Source organism: Protopterus annectens, chromosome 3.part1 (assembly GCF_019279795.1).
Source record: "Protopterus annectens isolate FY-2018-M chromosome 3.part1, PAN1.0, whole genome shotgun sequence".
Taxonomy (NCBI): domain Eukaryota; kingdom Metazoa; phylum Chordata; order Ceratodontiformes; family Protopteridae; genus Protopterus; species Protopterus annectens.
Genome location: NC_056732.1, coordinates 144,641,451 through 144,660,743, shown reverse-complemented (window position 1 = coordinate 144,660,743; position 19,293 = coordinate 144,641,451). Strand labels below are relative to the sequence as shown.

General features: G+C 39.2%; 1 protein-coding gene across 2 annotated transcripts in view; it reads left to right on the top strand.

The window, feature by feature from the left end:
• Positions 1–19,293, top strand: part of MPP7 (MAGUK p55 scaffold protein 7) — a 1,877,075-nt gene that overhangs the window by 901,731 nt on the left and 956,051 nt on the right. For both annotated transcript variants that reach the window (XM_044066673.1, XM_044066671.1), the window contains exon 5: positions 12,927–13,058. In XM_044066673.1, coding sequence (XP_043922608.1) covers positions 12,927–13,058 — 132 coding nt within the window. The remainder of the gene's footprint in view (positions 1–12,926; positions 13,059–19,293) is intronic.

Sequence of the window (19,293 nt, the reverse complement as noted above, 5' to 3'; positions counted from 1 at the left end):
TTTCTGTTTTTTATAGGCTGCCTAAGTTTGTGACAACCCTTTCTGCTTTCTGTTGCCTAAGTCATTGTGTTATAAGTTTTTGTGCTCTGAAGTTATCAAAAACAGTTGCTTAACAGCAGTCTTAAACTCAAGTGTATTATCCAGATACTCCTTTATTTTCTCTTTAGCACTCCGCAGTTGCTCCTCTTCTTCTTGAAATTCCCCTTATACTGCACTACTTCAGCTTTTGTCATCCTCTGTAAATAATTCCCATTATTACTTAACCAGATCTATTTTTCTTTTATTTCCCTATTTTTAAACTCCATTTTCATTTTAGCCCACTCATTAGTTATAACTGATGAAAAAATTATATATTCCCTAATAACTCCCAGATAATTTCTACTACCCATTCTTTAAATTCCTCTCTTTTAATATGTAGGTGGGAAGGAGCCACTGTCTCATTTTTACCTCATTACCCTGCATTTTTATAGATTTTACTGGTACATGATCTGAAGTTGTTTTTGGATGTTTGTCAAAGCTTTCATATTGTTTCTGTGAAATATGATTTCTATGATCTATTTAGTCCAGCCTAGTTATTTTACCTGAGGGAATAATATGTAAATTATCTCCTGAGTTCCTACTGCTGAATTCATAATTTCCATACCAAATATTTTCATAAATTATTTTAGAAATCTACCCTCTTATGTTATATTTTCCATTCTAGGTCCCAGAGATACATCCTCACTGTTGCAAATCAAGTCCAATCCCCCATGTACAAGTTGTAGTCCATGCTGAAAAATGATTATTTCTCCCAAAATTTTCTTAAGCTCCATAATGGTAGTTTTTGGTGGAATATAAATACATGTCAGAGTAATCCTCCTCCTTCGCCAGTAGCCCATTACTACCACAAATCTACCATTATTATCTTTTTTCCCTTCTTCTATCACTATTGGATCTCATGCAGCAATTAGTGTAATTACTCCCCTTTTCCTTTGCCTCTATTCTGCTGAATATCCATCCTGAAATCCTTTCTTTATCAAATTCACATGCTTATTTCTTTCCAAATGTATTTCCTGCAGCATTGCTATTTGCACTTTGCATTCCTTAATATAATCCGATACTCTTTCATTTTTGTCTATACCTGTAAGGCCATTTCCATTCCAAAATAATATGGATAGTGTAGCCATTATGATGACAAGTTATTCTTCCCTCTTGTTATATATACCCTTCCTCACACTATAGCTTCTGTGTCATTACACACTAACTTCAAGGCTGCTCTAAAATCTCATCTAAAAGAGCACTGTGCATGGCCCTGTAACAAACCTCAACATCTCTACCCCAAACTCTCTAATCCCTTTCTTCCACCCCTCTAACTACCTTCGGATTGCAGCCAAATACATTGCTTGTAAACCTATATCTCAGCTCTAATCTTAGCCACTGTTATTCAAGGGTATTAGCTGCTAGCTCAGCTAATAAAATACTTGTTAGTCTTTATGGCACCAATGATATAAGTGTTGTACCATTTAACTGAATACTTAATTTCATTTTGAACTGTAACTGTTTACTACTATTGTTAAACAAAACCTACCTATACTTCTTGTAACTTGTAATTAATTGTTGTTTTTAGCATGGAGCTTTTCTCCCCGGGTCTCCGCTAAAAAAAGACCTGTGTCCAGTCGGATTTTCCCGGTCAACAAATGTAAATAAATAAATAAAATAATAATACATGACATCTTTCTTGAATGTGCTTCCAACTTTTATCCTACATGTACACACTGTTCGGCAGGTTGATCTTTCATGCAGTTTTTTTTTGTCACCTCCATTTGAAACACTCACATTTTTCAATAATTTTTGTAGCAAGATACATTTTCAGAACACCCTCATAACATTTTAACTTAGAACAAACACACAAAACTGTGTACATGTTCAGAAGATAAGGTTTAACCATCCTGATAGGAGCAATTGCCCTAAATCATCAGCTCCATCCACAGGCATTACCTAACCTAAAATTAAGATTAGCCATACTAAATCACATGGTACAGCTTGTGCTCCCACTTAAACTGATTGCTGTCTGTCCTTGCCTTATCTCTATTCTCCTCACAGATGTGAAAGTCAGCTTGTGTACTTTCAGAAAACATTAACTTTTAACCTTAAGAAGAATTACACTGGCTATCTTTAAATAAAACTAAATTATACACTGTTCTATTAAATGGATTGGTGTATTAAGGCTACTAGTGAAGCTGCTACTACTTATTCACTTCCAGTAATTTCATACTTTTATTTTTTTACTGAGCTGCTTGCCATTGTACCTTTAAATTGTGCAATTCCCTAAGCAAACAATGCTCAGCATGCTAAAGATTAAGTGCTTCTATCTTCAAACAGCTCGTTTCCATGAAAACATGACAACATAATGTACAGTGGCCTTCAGATGCAGACTTCTTAACCCAATGAATATTTGTTAAAGGAAAAATAAACAAGATATCATTGCTTATGCAAGAAGCTTTGCGCTTCTCATGGCATTCATCATTTTGTCTTATTTTTCAAGCCTACTTGCTTACAGAAAAACTTTGGTTTTAGAGTAAATGAAGGACATTAATCCAGACATTCATCTACAGATAAATAAGATAAAACATTTCAGCTTTACATATAATATAATCAGTGCATTTTTACACTCCACCCTCCACTCCAACAGTCCAAATTACAGCATATCAAGCTAAACTTGTTTTTGTACAGCCTTTCATACACTGTAATGCCTTTATTTCTTCAAACTAAAAAAAATGTACTTGTTTAATATCTATGTCACATACAACAATCACTGAAAAGACTTACCCTCAAGCCACATTTAACATACCCCTGACTACAAATTACACTAATCTGCTTTACTATATAGCATGCAGTTTATTTCATGAAATTTTAAACAAATATTAAGAACAAAAATTGTTTCACTTGCAGTTATCTTTTTTCTTTCCTTTTAGCATCTTTCTAAACATTAATGACATAAAGTAGGATATATTCTTTACAACCCATCCACAAGTTTAACAAAGTAAAAAAAAAAGTCCAATCTTTCACAGCCACTTTTGCCTTGCAAAGCCATATTTCACGAATGTGATTGATTTATTCACTAATGTTCAGTGTCGCTGATCTGCTTCCTGTTCATCTCCAGCTCCTAACAATTGACTCTGGTTAAAGTCCAGTGTTCCTCTGATTCTTCTAGTCAACACCTGTGCTTTTTTTCTGGCTCTCAAGCATGTTCCTTTGGAACATTGGAAAAGTTTCACTGGCAAAGTCTCTTAATGAGCTTTATTGTCAAAGAATGAGAAGCAGAGTCCAGTTCTGTTTGATGGCTCACTTTTGTATTTCCTCCTTAGCCTGTTCTGCATTAAAATGCCTTTGATCTTCCAGGGATAAGCATTCTGAAAACAGCTGGATACAGTAGCTTGAATCTCACACCTGCCTCTTGATATTGCTGATTGCAAATATGTCCCTTTCCTACAAGCCTATGCTGCCTCCAGTTTTTAATACTTTGCCCTTCTGCTTCAGTTTTGTCAGGATCAAGTCTGCTGGTATGATTGCGTCTTTACTAATACAGATCTTGGCTGCTTTCACATGGCCAGGTTTGGACCACACACTCAATGTGTCCTTTCAATTAACAAATCCTGCCATGGAATATCAGTCCAGTTGGTTATTTGTGCTTTCATAAAAAGAATATTCTGTTCTTAACAGTTTCTCTGGTACAGCAACAAATCTCAGGCTTTCTTGGCATACTCTGTCTTCCAACTCTACCATTTTTGTAACTTCTCTTCTTGAGAACTCTTATACTCGGCCAGCCTTTTTTTTTCCAATTCAGCTGTGATTTTTGCAGTTTTATCAGTTCTTCTTAATAGCTAGTTAAAGTTTTTATTTTTTTCTGGCCTGTCATTTTTTCAGTTGATATACTCCTTCAATGTTTTATTTCAGCTCTGAGTAAATTGGATTTATTTTTCCTCTAAGTTACTGGAAGCCATCTCTTTTACCAAAGCTGAAGCTTGAAATACTTTTTTTGTTGAATAGCTGCAGGATTCTTCTCAGTCACTGTTTTCCTTTCACCTTTTCTAGTTGACATTCTTTCACGTTCTGTAAATTTCTCTTTGCTGGCATCCAGGCAGTGTACTTACTAGTCAGTAACTGAATTTTACTCAAGCTGGCAGAATTGATAACTTTTATTTCTCAGTTTCTTTTTTACATACTGGGAGAGCTAAAGTTAAGCTGTTGATCAGTGTGTGACCATCTTGGAAAACTTTTTTTTTTTTTTTTTATCAACATCTGTCTTTTCGGGGGGGGGGGGGTTGCATACTTTTAGATGTTGGTGGGTTTTGCAATATGGATTTTGACATTTTTATTTTATGATGCAATTGAAGAAAAATATATGGGAGTTGCAAAGCAAGATGAAAAATTGGAACAGATTTCAAGCGATTGAGTCATTTCTAAATGACATAATGAGAAGTGTCTATTTTCTTTGCCATGTAATCCTGTATTAGTAACTGGAATAACACAACAGAATCAGTAGTTGGAGATAGAATGTCTAGGAAGGAGCCAGGTTATAAATAGTCCTGTTTGTCACACTTCTTGCAAAAAAAAGCTATTGGAAAAATTTATCCTGGACAGACTGAGGATTATCTTAAATGCAGATTCTGTTATGATGGTCAGCAGTGTTCTTTTCTACAGCATAGGTCTTACCAGTTCAGCTAATCCACCTCTGTGACTGGATCACCACTGAAGTGTTTTAGTAGATATATGTGGATGTGCTGTTTATAGACGTCATCATCTTTCAGCTGGGGCCTCACAGAAAGTTTTTGAGAAAAATTAAAAAACTGACTGCTTTACCAGCTTAACTGAATGACTATTAGAGTGGACCTATCAGCAAAAAATCAGTAAGCAGTGACATTGTATGAAGTTAAGTATCAGGAAGTAATCCTGTTTTATCTGTCTGTGCCAGGTATTGCAGTGGGGCTGGAGTGAGCAGTCATCTTGTCTATTTAAATGTTGCTGCAGTAGAGAGGTTGGTGTACAGAGAGAACTGCAGTAGCTTGCATGGTGTGCACAGGCAGCGAGCACTTGGAATTTAGTGTAAAAATCTGCATGGCTATGATATTGATGAGGTACCCTTTGAAAGCGTGCATTCTTGATGGAGGTGTCCCAGAGCAGGGCAGAAGAGGAAATTATTTTGGGATAGTAGTCACCCCTAAGACATATCCTTCTATACAGTGTGAATGCACAGTGTTGCTAGTCAGGAACATGCTACAAGTCAGTGTGAGTGGATCTGACAGATGCCGAGGTAACTTCCATTCCACGGAGCACTGATAAATATGCTGCTTAACTTCTTAACTGACACCTGCATAGAGAAAAGAAAACTGGATTTGTGTAAGACATTTAATATCAAAATGGCAAAAACTATGTGGCTTAGCTACAAAGAAGGACTTTGGACAGCTGAACATGTATAGAACTGATTCTGGAGATGTGATTTGTGTGCAATTTGTTATAAGTTGAGAGGGCAAGGAGGGGAGAAAGGTATGTATATATATCAGCTCGAAGTAAGATGGATGTCCTTCCATTTCACTGTTGCAGTATTCATTACAATGGGAATCCCCTGCCAAGGGTGGCCAGACTTCCGGCCAGTATACCAAAGCCTTTATGTTGCTTTAAGGTACACCATACATCATACATGTGCTCCGCATGTAGAGTAGAGCATAAAGGTGATATCTGGACATACCATCCTCAGAACTACTTTGCCACCAGTCTGAATTCCATCTGTTGATTGTCAGTCTGAACGCCCATTCCATTGCTGGTTCACCAATCCATTTCAGATAAGTGCCCCATTGGGGCTTATTGTATCTTATCTTTCTTTTAATTTTTTTATTGCTTGTGGGGGTTTCATGTCATCCAAGAAGGGTAAATGCCAGTGTGTGAGACAGATTCCCTATAAAGACCATCCTGTTCAGTCTGTCCCAGAATCTTCCATAGTAGGCTTTCTTCTTTGAGTTTGTATCTAGAGAATCAGTGGCTTAATCTTTTAGCTAAAGACACAGTGGCAGGAGCTTCCCACTCCAAGGAGCAGCTGTCTGTGAAGAAGGTGGCCAAGAAGTCTAGGCCAGACTTTTCTGCTGTGTGGCCTCCACCGGATGTTTCTCCCAAGGTGAGTGAAAGCCGGAGGTTCGTCTGGCTCCATTGTTGGATTCTTTGGCCACAACCAGTTTAGAGGCCGCAGGGATCTGTTCTTAGGCACCTCCTTGGAGGCTTTGCAGACGTCCACATCGGACACTCAGGGGGAACTGTGGCTGATTATTTCTGAGGGGCCTAGAAGGTGTTCCTCAAATTTTAGTTAGGTATGAAGTTCCTACTACAATTAATCAAATGCCATCCAGGGTCAGAACATTTTACATTTCATAAGGTGGACGTCTCCTTAAAGAAAAGCAGAAAACTTAACGTATTACTCCAACTCCTAAGAACCCACAGAGTGAATGGCAAAATTTTACTAAGGGGTTGTTTAATGCTTTGAGGGCTTTAAAACCTCCTCAGAGAGTTTCTGTCCCAGCTCCTCCTTGGTCCTCTAATCCCTTCAAAAGACCCAGGGAACAAGATTTCTCTGGGGAGGAGGCAGATTCAAATAATGAATCCCTTGCTTTCTCCTCAGTTTTCTTCTCCTTTAGATTATTGGTATGAGGAAGAGGAATCTACTAGTCCTGATAATCCTTTTGTGGAAATTTCTTTTGGGGACATAATCTCTAGAATGATGGAGTTTTTTTTTTAAGTGGGTTTGTGCTCAGGTTTATGAAGTACCATAAAGCTATTATGAGTTCCTGCAGATGAATTCACCCAGACCTTCTGCTCTCCCTCCTGTTTGGATGCCTTTTCTAATGCTTCTGACTTCCAGCTCCCTGCCCCCAATAAAGCTGGTTTTAAATGATGCCTGATGACTAAATTCTTTAAAAGTGCCCTTCTGCTTTCCCCTTGGTGGTGTCTGTGGCTTCTGACAAGCCATCTCAATTGCTACCTTCTCCCATGTTACTGCCATCTGGCAAAGATAGCAGAATCATGGAATGTTTCTTTTTTTCCTGTCCTTAACGGTCATAGAAATTACCCCAATAAGCCAACCTTTGTTCGTAGGCAGTCTTGCCCTAACCCCAAGGACAAGAAAGGTGGCAAACTGGCTCCTCCTACTAGAACTACTCAGACTTCTGTGCCCCAGAACTCTCCTTTTCCTGATAAACCAGATGTTTGTCTGACTGTCATATTTTTCCCACCCACATTCCTCTTTCTTTTCACCTTTCTCTCTCTCTCTCCCTGTTTGGTTAAAGATTACTCAGGACTCCTGAGTTCTGTCCATTATCCACCAAAGGTATTTCATGGTCTGGAAATCTCTTCTCCTTTTTATGGGAATTCCTCAGCCACCTCAGGTACAGCTGTCCACCTTTCCGGGGGTGCTTAGGGATCTCTTGAATCAGGGTCCTTTTCAAGAGGTTCCAGTTTCCCAAAGGGGGAGGGTTTTTTACTCCAGAATGTTCCTAGTACCCAGGAAAGAAGGTACATGGAGACCTATTTTGCACCTTTCTCATCTAAATGCATTTCTGAAGGTTCCCTCTTTTCGAATGTTGTCCCTTCAGACTGTGTTCCCTCTTTTGCGGCTTCAGGCTTACATGGTGTGTCTGGATCTCAAGGATGCTTAACTCTATATCCCAATTCATCCCCTTTTCAGGAAGTTTTTACATTTCTCTGTTGCTTCCTGGCCTTTTCAGTTCTCTGCTTTGTCCTTTGGTCTTTGTACTACCCCAAGGGGATTCACCAAATGCCTCGCTGCTGTGATTGCTTTTTGCAGGCTATGGGAGATCCAAATCTATCCCTACTTGGACGACCTCCTGTTTCAGGCATCCTTTCCAGAGACCTTGTTGCAAAATCTTCACTTTGCAGTCTCCCTTCTACAGAGTCTGGGGCTCACTGTAAATTTCAAAAAGTCCCTTCTTTCTTTTTTAATTTTATTAAATATTTTTAAGAAATAAATAATTAATAACACTTGAATAACAATAGAAACATATAACAATGAACAAAAATAATTCCTAAACACAACAAACCAACTGTTTACAAGAGTGTAAACTACATAGATGGAATTCTAGAAGATTACAATATATTAACAAATATTCTAAAAGAAAATCAACTACTATTTATTTAACAGTTCTTTTAAATTCTTCCAAATATTATATGAGGAAGTGATTCTTTGAGTCCTTGACTTTGATAGTCATGAGTTCCAAATGACAAACCTCATTCATGATGTTAATAAACTCATTAAGGGAGGGAGTAGTTTTGTTGTTCCAATTTCATGTTGTGACTTTTCTTGCAACTCCTTCACAGGATCGTGTCTTTCTGGGGTGCAGGATCCAGACTGTTCCTGTGCTGGGATCCCTGTCGCCTCCTAAGGCCATAACTCTCATTTCCTTTTTTCAGTCATTTCTTCCTCTGATCTGCAAAGCAGCAAGGGAATTTCTGAGAGCTCTTTGTGTATGACTTCCACTATTCCTATGGTCCTCTTTTCCAAACTCCACATGAGAAAACTTCAGTGTTTTCTAAAGTTAGTTTGACTTCAGCATTCTAATCCCCTTGAGTTTTTAGTTCCTCTTCTTCTATGTCTCAAGCAGGCACTTCAATGGTGGATTCAGCAGTTGACTCTCAATCCAGGGATCCCTTTTCATTCACCTCTTCCCTCTCAGGAGCTGTTCACAGATGCCTCAGATGTGGGATGGGGAGCAGCTTTCCGCTCCCTAAAGGTGCAGGGAGTCTGGTCACCTCATTAACAGAAAGAGGTCACCTCATTAACAGAAAGACTACATCAAAGTTAAGGAGATGAGCTCTTCTGCTGGGTTTTCAGGCTTTTCATCCTCTTTTCTCCCCGGGACCTCTCAAGGTGTTTACAGACAATACCACAGAGATGTGATAGGTCAGCAAACAGTGGGCGGTTAGGCGGGGGCAAGGTTTTTATCTTCTTTGCCGGTTGGCACTCCTTGTGCGAGAACTAGCTATCCAGTTCCAAATGACTCTTAAGGCAGTGTTCATTCCTTTAGGTAAAAACACTGTGAGAGACTCTCTGAGCAGGTCCATAACTCAATCCAATGAATGGATGGCTTCACAGGGATGTGTTCCTGGACATTATCCACCAGTGGGGTACTCCTCGAATTGATCTTTTTGCCTCCCTTCTGAGCAGACAACTTCCTCTGTTTTGTCCCAGGTCGTGTGGTTTGGAAGGAGCACACCCTCTCTTTTTCTTGGAAGAGGATGTTTCTTTATGCTTTCCCTCCCCTTCCTGTCATTCTGAAAGTCCTGTTCACAATACAACAGTATGCTCCGAAAATCTTGTTGGTGACTCCCTTTTGGCCAAGACAGTATTGGTTCCCTCTTTTTCTGCATTTGGCCAAGGGTAGTCATCACAAATTACCTCACAGGGTGGACCTTCTCACACAATACAGGGGATCTCTCATCCATCATCACCTGTCCACTTTTCAATTGACATTATGGGTGATAGTATTCTGATTCCACACAAACACCTTTTTCTGACGATGCGCTAAGGGTCCTGCAGGAGGCCAGGAAACCCAGTACGAGGAAATCCCACTTATCCAAATGGATGAGGTTTTCTGTTTGGTGTCTTTCTCAACCTCTATCCACTTTCTGTGGATGTCCATTTGGTTCTCTCTTACCTGTGTGAATTGCTCAGTGCTGAGTTGGCTTATTCTCCTGTTATTGCCCACTTATCTGCTGTTTCTGCTTGTCTGCCTTTATCACCATTCTGTCTTCTAGATTTGAAGCTAAGCAATTCCTTAAAGGCATCCTTCATATTAGGCCTCCCAGGATGCCTGTTCCTCCTCCCTGGAAGCTTAATTTTGTTTTAAAAAAACTGACCCGGGCTCCCTTTGAGCATATACAGCCTCAGCTTCCTTGCAGCGTTGCTCTTGGAAGACACTACTTTTGTTAGTCCTTACTTCTGCCAGATGGGTGATTGAGCTTCAAGCCCTTATAGCTTGTCCTCCTTTTTTGGTGCTGCATAAGGACAGGGTGTCTCTTCATACTAATTCTTCTTTTATGCCCAAGGTGGTGTGTTAGTTGTCTCTTAATCAGTCTATTCATTTGCCCACTTTTTTCCTTTCTCTGCAATTTGCCAGTGAGAAGGTGCTGAAAACACTGGATGTGTATAGACAACTTAGATTTTATTTGGATAAGACTAAGACTTTTTGTAAATCTGATCAGCTGTTTCCTTTCATCCTTGGTCCTTAAGATTGGCTGTGTCCAAGCAAACAATTTCTTCTTGGATTTCTAAAGCCATTTCTTTTTGCTATTCCTTTCATGGTAAGCATCTTCCTTCTTCTATTAAGGCACATTCTACTAGAGCTCTGGCTTGTTCTGGTGCTTTTTTCAAGGGTTTGAATTCTGACTATTCTTGAAGCAGCTACCTGGACTTCTGTGCATACATTTACCAAACACTACAAGTTAGGTGGAATTTCCAGAGCTAGAGCTGATTTTGCTAGGGCCATCCTTCATGGCTTCCTAGAGAGCTCTGTGGGTTCTTCCTCCTCCCTGTCTTCTTCCTGAGCTTTGGCACCTCTCCCTATTTTAATGAATTCTGCAGCAGTGAAATGGAAGGACATAGTGCAGTTGTGTAAAATCTTACCATAATGGTAGATGTCCTTCTCTTCACATTTGCAGTATTCATTCCCTCTCTCTGTCCCATTGGTCCATTTCTCTTCTGGATGTACTGATTACCTCTGTATTCCTTGGACTGACGTTCCTACTGGGCCTCTCAGTTCTGAGGATGGTACATCTGGACATCACCTTTATGCTTTATGCTATGTGAGGAGCATACGTGTGACATATGGCGTACCTTAAAGCAACCTAAAGGCTTTGGTATACTTGCCGGATGTCAGGCTGCCCTTGGCAGTAATGAATACTGCAGCAGTGAAGGGAATGACATCTACTGTTATGGTAAGATTTTACACAACTGTACTTTCAAAACTAATTTGAGAAAATACTTCACAGGAAATTTGCAAGTTCCAGGAATGTGCACTGTTATGTATCAGAATCATTGAGAGTTTCTAGAGACAACAATGTCTTAATGGTAAGAGTATTTATCCTCAGACCAATTGCAGCACTCGGATGGGCATGATGCACTTCAACTCTTAGTCCATTGACACACTTGTATGTTAGTATGTATGTTCCTTTGCTGTGCCAAGTCTTATTTTATGTACAGTAAAATGTTTTTGCAAGATGCCATTTACCCTGTCAGAAAGGGCAATAGGGAACATTTTTGTTTTAGTAGCTATTTGTAGGAGAAAAACTGGAGGTAATTGGATTCCTTGTGTGGTAGGATGCTTTATTGGAGGAAATGAACTGTAAAATAAATTTGTCAAGGAGGCCATTTGAATCCCAGAGGTACCATTTGCTACAGTAACCGTTAGTAAATTATTTACATTTTTTCATTCAGTATTCTTCCCTGGCCTGATGACTTCAGGTAGGTGTTTCCCAATGTTTTCAGACTGTATGACTTGAGTTAGAAAGTGTGTCGGGATGGCTGAGGACAAACTGTTGTCATATGTAAGACAGGACCCCGCAGTTAAGCACATCTCCTATAAGAAATGAGGAATACTCTGGACCCGGATGTCAGTTTGTTTTTGCTTTACCATATATACAGAATTCTTTTCAGTTAGTTGATTGGGCATCATTCCTCCACTTAGCCCTACCATGTAAAACCTCAGTTTACTACAGGGTGGGACTACATGGTCACTACATCCTGTAACCCAGCAAAAGTGATCCACTGATCCTCCTCCTCTTCTTTTGTCCAGCCATCCTGTAGTGCATCTGGTCTATCCTGGAGTCCTCCTCAGTCTTTGATCCCTCCTGTGTTGCTAGGCCAGCAGAAGCAAATTTCTAGTCTAGTGAGTTTTTATAGATTACTGAGAATTATTAAATAAATGTTTGTAGTAGATAGCAGATATTGACAGATTGTAAGCCTGTTGGCGCAGGAAGTTTCTGGATATTAAGATTTGCTGATTTGGAGGTTGGAACAAGAACTGCTGTGTGATCCTTAGACTGGAGTTTTCATACAAAGGTTATATTTTTCACTTCATAAAACAATCTGTTATATCAAAGGCAACATTGGTGGACTAGATTGTGGTTAATTGCATAATTAGTTATTGTACTTCTGTCATAATAAGAGTACACTGGTGTTCTACATCTGTGATAGACTGCAGCAGAGTAAGGGTTAATGGCAGCTTTCTTGTTTTAGGGCACTGTTAGTGCTTAAGATGTATTTTGGATTACCCCTTGGAATTCTTTACATGATTTGTAAAATCACTACGGTAATTAGGACTTTTTCCAGAGTAGAATATGAAAGGAGCAGTACAGATTTCTTTGATACTGTTGATTTGTTGTACAGTATTTTTCATGTCTTACAACCTTAAATTCACGAATATTTGTCAAAGCAGTGCTGATGTGCTTTGTAGCTGCATTCTGAAACAAAGTTCATAAAATCATTTTGTTTTAAATAAGTATCTAAATTTCTGACCTAATAATTTATAGACACTCCTCTGAAGTTACAAATTAATTAGTATGTTAAGCACACAGCTGAAGAATAAAAGCAAGAATCCTTATCTTAATATTGTCAAGTTCTTGAGTATGATTCTATGATGTTAATGAACAAAGTTAATGAAAACATAAGAGATAGATTGTCATTATTTTGCCTTAAGGTTTTCTGATGAAGATAAAATATGCCTTAATTATTTAAGAATTTAGTTGTGTTTTCATATAATAGTTGTTTGACATGAAATGTGTATTACTTCTTACATATGTGCTTTATTTAGCAATGTGACCTATCACAATATTTGCATATGAAGTGAAATAGATATCGTATATATTTTGATTTTTTTTCTGTCCAGGCCCTACTTTTTGTGCATGATACAGTGGCTCAAAAAGACTACGACCCAGTACTTCCTCCATTTCCTGATGACATTGATGAGGATGAAGATTCTGTAAAAATTATTCGGCTTGTCAAAAATAAGGAGCCACTAGTAAGTGTGTATAAAATGGTGGTCACAAAATTTATTGTGTGACTTTGATGCAATGTATCAATAAACTGTGAGTTTTAAAAGGCTTATTGAACTGAATCCTAACTAAATTTAGACACCCCTTTTGATAGTGTAGGACTGAAAAGGAAAATTAAACACTGGGTGCAGTAGGATAGAATTAAGATTTGTATAGGTTCATAGGTAGTTACTAGGCATGCAGTCCAAAAGCCATTAATGAGCCGAGCCTGTCTAGTCTCCCAATTCATCCAGAGAAATTCCTGGTTAAGTAACTTCCTTAGAGTTGTGTAGTAGGCATATCTGAGGGAATGAAACCCTGGACTACAGAAAGCAGCTCATTAATAGCTTGTAGCCTTGATCCTTTGTGCTAACAGCCAGCTTTGACATCAGCTTGATAGATTTGAGAAGAAGCACATCGTGGTACTAATTTTCTTTTAGACACACAGGGCAGTAGACATGTGTATTTTGTTGGGTGCAGTATCCTTGTTTCTACTACAATGTGGACTTCCTGATGGGGGAGGTAAGACAAATGTTTTCAATGCATTTCATTTTCTTAACTCAGAAATCACTACTGCTTTACATTTGTTTGTCAGTTAATTGATTGTACACTTCCATCACTAGTGTTAAGTCATGAGAAAGCAATAGATCTTTGCCTGTATGTAAGCTTGGTGGTGTGCTCATTCAAAGCTATTAAATGACCTTCAAGGAAAGATAATTTCTTAATGTTATAACACAAATTAATACCTAGCCATTTGTTCAAATTATGCTTAATAAAAGTGACATTATGAAACAATAGTATTGTATTGAAAAAAGGTTCTATAATGAAATTGTCTTTTTCCCCTGGGATGATAATACCCCAAAATATTTTTTTAACTACTAGTTTGTAATATATGATAAAATTTGTATTCTAAGTAGTGTTTTAAGGCAGTGTGTCATAGTTTTGGGACCCAACAAAACTTGTTCTCAGTAAATTGCAAGACAGACTAAAAAACTTAACAGTAACTTGAAATAGCACAAAGTTTTCATTACAAATATTTTTCTGAAGTGTCACTGCATCACATGTAGCCGCTTTGTTGTACAGAAATGTGAACAGTGCAAAAGGGGAGTTACTAACAGGTCTAATTAACTGTAAGTAGTTCACTTAAAAGATTAATGTCTCTGTGGTTGAATGTTCTGAAGATCATTTCTCAGTCTGAACAGTGTTTGTCCTAATGACATCTACATTATGCTGAAAATTCAAACAATTAATTGATAATAATGGTGCCATGATCTTTTAAAAAAGTGTGTATATGCCATGCATTGATCTTATTTCAGTCACTTCCTTTAGCTAATTGAGTGTATATACAGTGCTGCTTGTTTTGTGATTTAGATTCCAGTATTTACTCGATCATTCTTGCACATATATTACACAGTGCTCATTTTAATGATATGAATCTGTTGTATATACAAATTTAATTTCAAATCATTCTTTATCAGCACATTCAACATTTTTGCTCCTTCTCACAGTAAGACGCTGTCTGGTTCGATTCTCAGCTAGAGCGTCTTCTGCTTGGAGACATGTGTGAATGGGCGCACCTTTGTTGAAGGTTGTGCGTCAGGGCTGGTAACTCGGCACGTAAAAATCAACTACCAATCATTAGTGGACCGGAGTTCCGCTGTGGCGACCCCTAACCGGGAAAATCTGAAAGACACAACAACAACTTATAGCAACTAAAACAAAGATATTGTGTACTGCGTTCTTATTCAAGGCACTATTGACCTCCAGAATTTTGTAAATCTACCTGCATTTCTGGTGCCTTACTATTTGTCTAGTAATTCTTTGTAAATGTCTCTGTTTTGCACATTTCTTTGTATTATACTGTTTCTTTGTTTGCATATCGACTAGGGAAATAGCTGAAAAGGGTCCTCTGACCAACCCATTCCCCTGGTTAACAACCACATAGACAATGTTGGTTATCATTAATAATATATGCAGTAGTACCATTCTAATTGTCACAGTGCATGCACAGTAGTATGTTCATTATAATTTAAGACTAAACCCCAAGCTGGATACCAAATTGTTTTGTTGTGATGTCATAGACGAAGACTTTTAAGTCAGAATATATATCAGTAAGCATTTTTACATGAATTTGTGGCTCTGCTAAGCCATACTTTTATTTTTGTGTGGAGATAGAGAGCAAGAAGTTAAATGGTACAGGACTTCACATCAACTTTTGAGTCGTATCAGTAAGAAACTACTGTGCTGACACAGTAACAGAAATATGGACCCTTTGTCTCTTGCATAGTAAAAAGTTGGTAATCTAACCTAACACCCTCGGAGTACCACAAGGCTCTATACTAGGGCCCTTGCTGTTCTCCATCTTCATTAACGACCTTTATACTGTCATCCCAAAAGTCAGCTGTATAGATGACTCTACTCTGATTTGCTCAGCCACATCTCCAGTAGAGTTATGGTCAGCTACCCAGACCACCTTTCATACAATAGAAAACTGGCTTTCTGAACATCGTCTGATCCTAAATCCCAAAAAAACTAAAATGCTGTTATTTTCACCAACACGTAGGACTACCGCTTTCACCATTACCATAAAATCAAATGATGGCACAATAATCCTCCCTGACCCATCTACAAAACTATTAGGTGTCATCATAGACAATAACCTCAAATTTGACCTACATGTTAACCAAACTATCAAAACCATCAATAAAAACTAGGGTCACTTTACAGAATAAAAGCCTTCCTAACCCTCCAGCTAAAATTGCCATAGCTCGCTCTCACCTTCTTTCAACCCTTCTGTATGCATCCCCTCTACTCTCGAATTTGAACAAGACTGTCCTTAACAAACTCTCAATTTGCTACAACCACATTGCCAGGTTTGCCACTGGGCTGCCTTTAGGACACATCATTGCATCAATCTAAATCAGCTTGGTTGGCTTGAACTACCTAGCCTAATCCAGTATAACCAACTGATTATGGCCTATAAAATCCTCTATAATCCGGACAATACTCCTGCACTTAAAAATATTATCACCCCCTATAACAATCCTAGACCGCTTCGATCCTCTAACAAACTACTAATTCAGACTAGCAAAATTAATAACACAGCCGGTGATTCTCTCTTTGCAAACTCTGTAAGTAGATCCTGGAACTCACTTCCAGCTATTACCTTACTTTCCACCTTAGGTCAATTTAAAACTAGACTCAAACAACATTTGTCACTTAACTGGCTATGTCAATGTATCAAGCCTGGCTAACTCGAATGTGTAAAAATCTGTTAACCAGTTTACTGTGTAATTTAATTTAATCCTGACTTGTGCTCAGGACTAACTTTAACCTGTGGAACTTGTTTAACTTGCTTACTTATGTAATCTCTGTAAATAATCTGTTTGTAATATGTAATGCTGGTATTATGTAATGCTGTATCTGCTTACCCTTGGAGCTTTTCTCCCCGGGCCTCCGCTGAAAATGGACATGCATCCAGTTGGACTATCCCGGTCAACAAATGTAAAATAAATAAAATAAAAATAGTTTGCTGCGCTGCAGATTGACAATGTTATTAAGCAGTCTTTATAGAAATACAGATGTAAAGCGGAGACAAAGGCTTTCTTGACTCCAAATAAATACCTGCAGTATTTATCCTGAAATCAAGCCCTGTACTTATTGACTCAAGTCTTGAAATGGTGTTCATAGTCATGATTCTTCCAGGTTGTGGTTTATACAGGAGAATCAGACACATGACTATTTGCAACAGTAGAATGAAGGCACACCTCTAAAATTTACTTATCAGCCTGACCTACTTCATATTTTGAAAACAGAGATTATATCAGCTTCTTTTTGTGCAGCTGTTACATAAATATTCATAAGGGATCTATTAAATAAGATTAGAGAATGGGTGACCTTATTACATAAACATTCTTAAGGGATGTATTAAATAAAATTAGAGAATGGGTGATCTGTAGATCACACTTGAGTCCGCTGCTTCATGGCAGCTTATCAAGTTGCTGTGGAGCTCGGACTGAAAAAAAACAGTGCTGCCATTATTTTATGCTCGCTAAGCAGCACTTTTGCAGTTTAGTGAGTGTAATATAAAAAGTAAAGTCAAATAAAAAATGTGTGCATGTGTTTGTGTGTGAAAGTGTGTGTGTGTATGAGTGTGAGAGAAAGATCAGTTGAGGTACTATTTTACTAAGTGCTTTTGCTGTTTAGCAAGTGTAAAGAAAATTAATGAAACAAAGTGTGTGTGTATGTATGTATGTATGTGTATGAATGTGTTTGTTTCTGTCTGTGTGTGAGTGAATGCGTGCATGAAAGCAGAACAGATTGTGTGTGTGTGAGGAGAGTGAAGCGTGAGAGCGATCTGTGGCAGCAGCAGTAAAGAGGATGATGTTCTTCATCTCACATTGCTGCAGTCCTAACACTTGGGTAGTCCGCTGTCCTCGGTCGGCCCAATATCAAAGTATAAGGCTGGCGTCGGTCAGGGCGCATTTGACTGACGCCAGGGTGCCAGGGTACAAAAGAGCATGACCGACGCCATATCCTCAGTCTTTCTTGCCGCATGGTCCGATGCAGAAGCAGTATTGCAAGTACCGGTTGGCGTTCTGAGATTTTCGATTTAGAAGTTTCAGACCGAGTTCAAAGTTGGCTAAGTACCCGTTGGGAATATTTTAGTTTTTCTTGCCTCAGTCATTTACCGGATGTCAGAAAAAGTTAATAATTGCATTTCTTGTGGGAAACAGATACCTCATAGAGATTATCATACTTTGTGTATTCCTTGCTTAGGGCCTGAGCACGACGTTGTTGGCTGTCGGTTTTGTGCTAGATTTAATAAACGCACTATAAAGAGAAGGTTGGATTGTGCAAGGTTAGTCTTTGGGAAGCGGTGCAACTATAAAATGCCGCCGGATGCTCCGGCGCCCGCTTCTTCGAAGAAGCGCAAGGACAAGGCAGTTAAGCATAGGCTAGAAGAGCCGTCTGTACCAGGCGCCGGTTCTTTAGAGGTGTCGGTGGAGCCGGTGGCTCCACGGAGGTTTCTTTGTGTTCCCAGGGTGAGACCTTATTATTGCAGGATGTGGCCTCTCAGGAGACTAGTCAGGCTGGGGGGCTTCTCATCTTACTATACTCCCCTCCCTTCCCAAGGTGGCTAGGCCTTCTCCTTCTGTTTCAAAGGCTTCCCCCAGGGGCAGGCCAGGTTTGGCTTCAGTTGGTGTTACCCCTAGCTCCTCAGGTACTGTGCCCAAGAAGCATATGCTTAAAATGGCAGAAGATTTGATTACTTTGATTAGGGGTTCTATGCCCCCTCCTGATAAGAGACCTAGGGTGGATCCTGAGCTGGGGGTTTTGAGCAGGCTTCAGATGTTTCAGAGTCTTGGCTGAAGACTTGCAGGAGTACTCTCCTTATTCTGATTCTGATGTGGATGATTCTACTCCTTCTGCTACTCCTCCTGAGGATTTTTCTTTTTCAGAAACTCTTCATTCCATGAGGGAGCATTTTAAGTGGGTGGGCCAGGACTTCTCTGATTCCAGGAAAAGGCTTAGGGAATTTCTGTTTTTACCCCAGCATAGGCCTTTGGCTATACCTCCTGTTTTGGATGTAGTGGGCGATGTTTTTACAGAAGCTTCTCTTAATCCTGATTCTTTGCCTCCTGCTCCTGTTAAGCCGGATAGGTATTACAGGGTGCCTGAAGCTCATAAGTATCTTTTTAAGAGTCCTAGGGCGGACCCAGAGACTGTTAGCCAGGGGCCTAAAGGTGTTAAGGCTTCTGTTGTTAAGAATCCGGTTCCTGCAGACAAGGAGGCTAGGGCCTTGGATAGATGGGGAAAGAAAGTCTATACTTCTTCCACTCTTGCTATGAGGGCTCTGAATTGCCAGTTTCACATGTTGAAATACCAAAATTATCTCCTTTCACTATTGAAGTCTAAGGTTGATGCTCTGGCAGTAGGTATTGATTGTAAGGAGTTGCAAGATTTAGTGCATGTTTCTGAACAGGTGGGTAAGCATTCTTTGCAATGTGGTTTTGATGCTGTACAGGCCTCGTCTAGGGTGGCTGCCACTGGGTCAGTCCTTCGCAGGCACGCCTGGCTGAGGGATCAGAATTTGTCTGAACATGTTAAGACAAGGATTTTAGATGCTCCTTTACAATCTGACGTGTTTGTCCTCCTGTTGAAACAGTTTTAAAGAAATATGGACCCTTTGTCTCTTGCATAGTAAAAAGTTGGTAATCT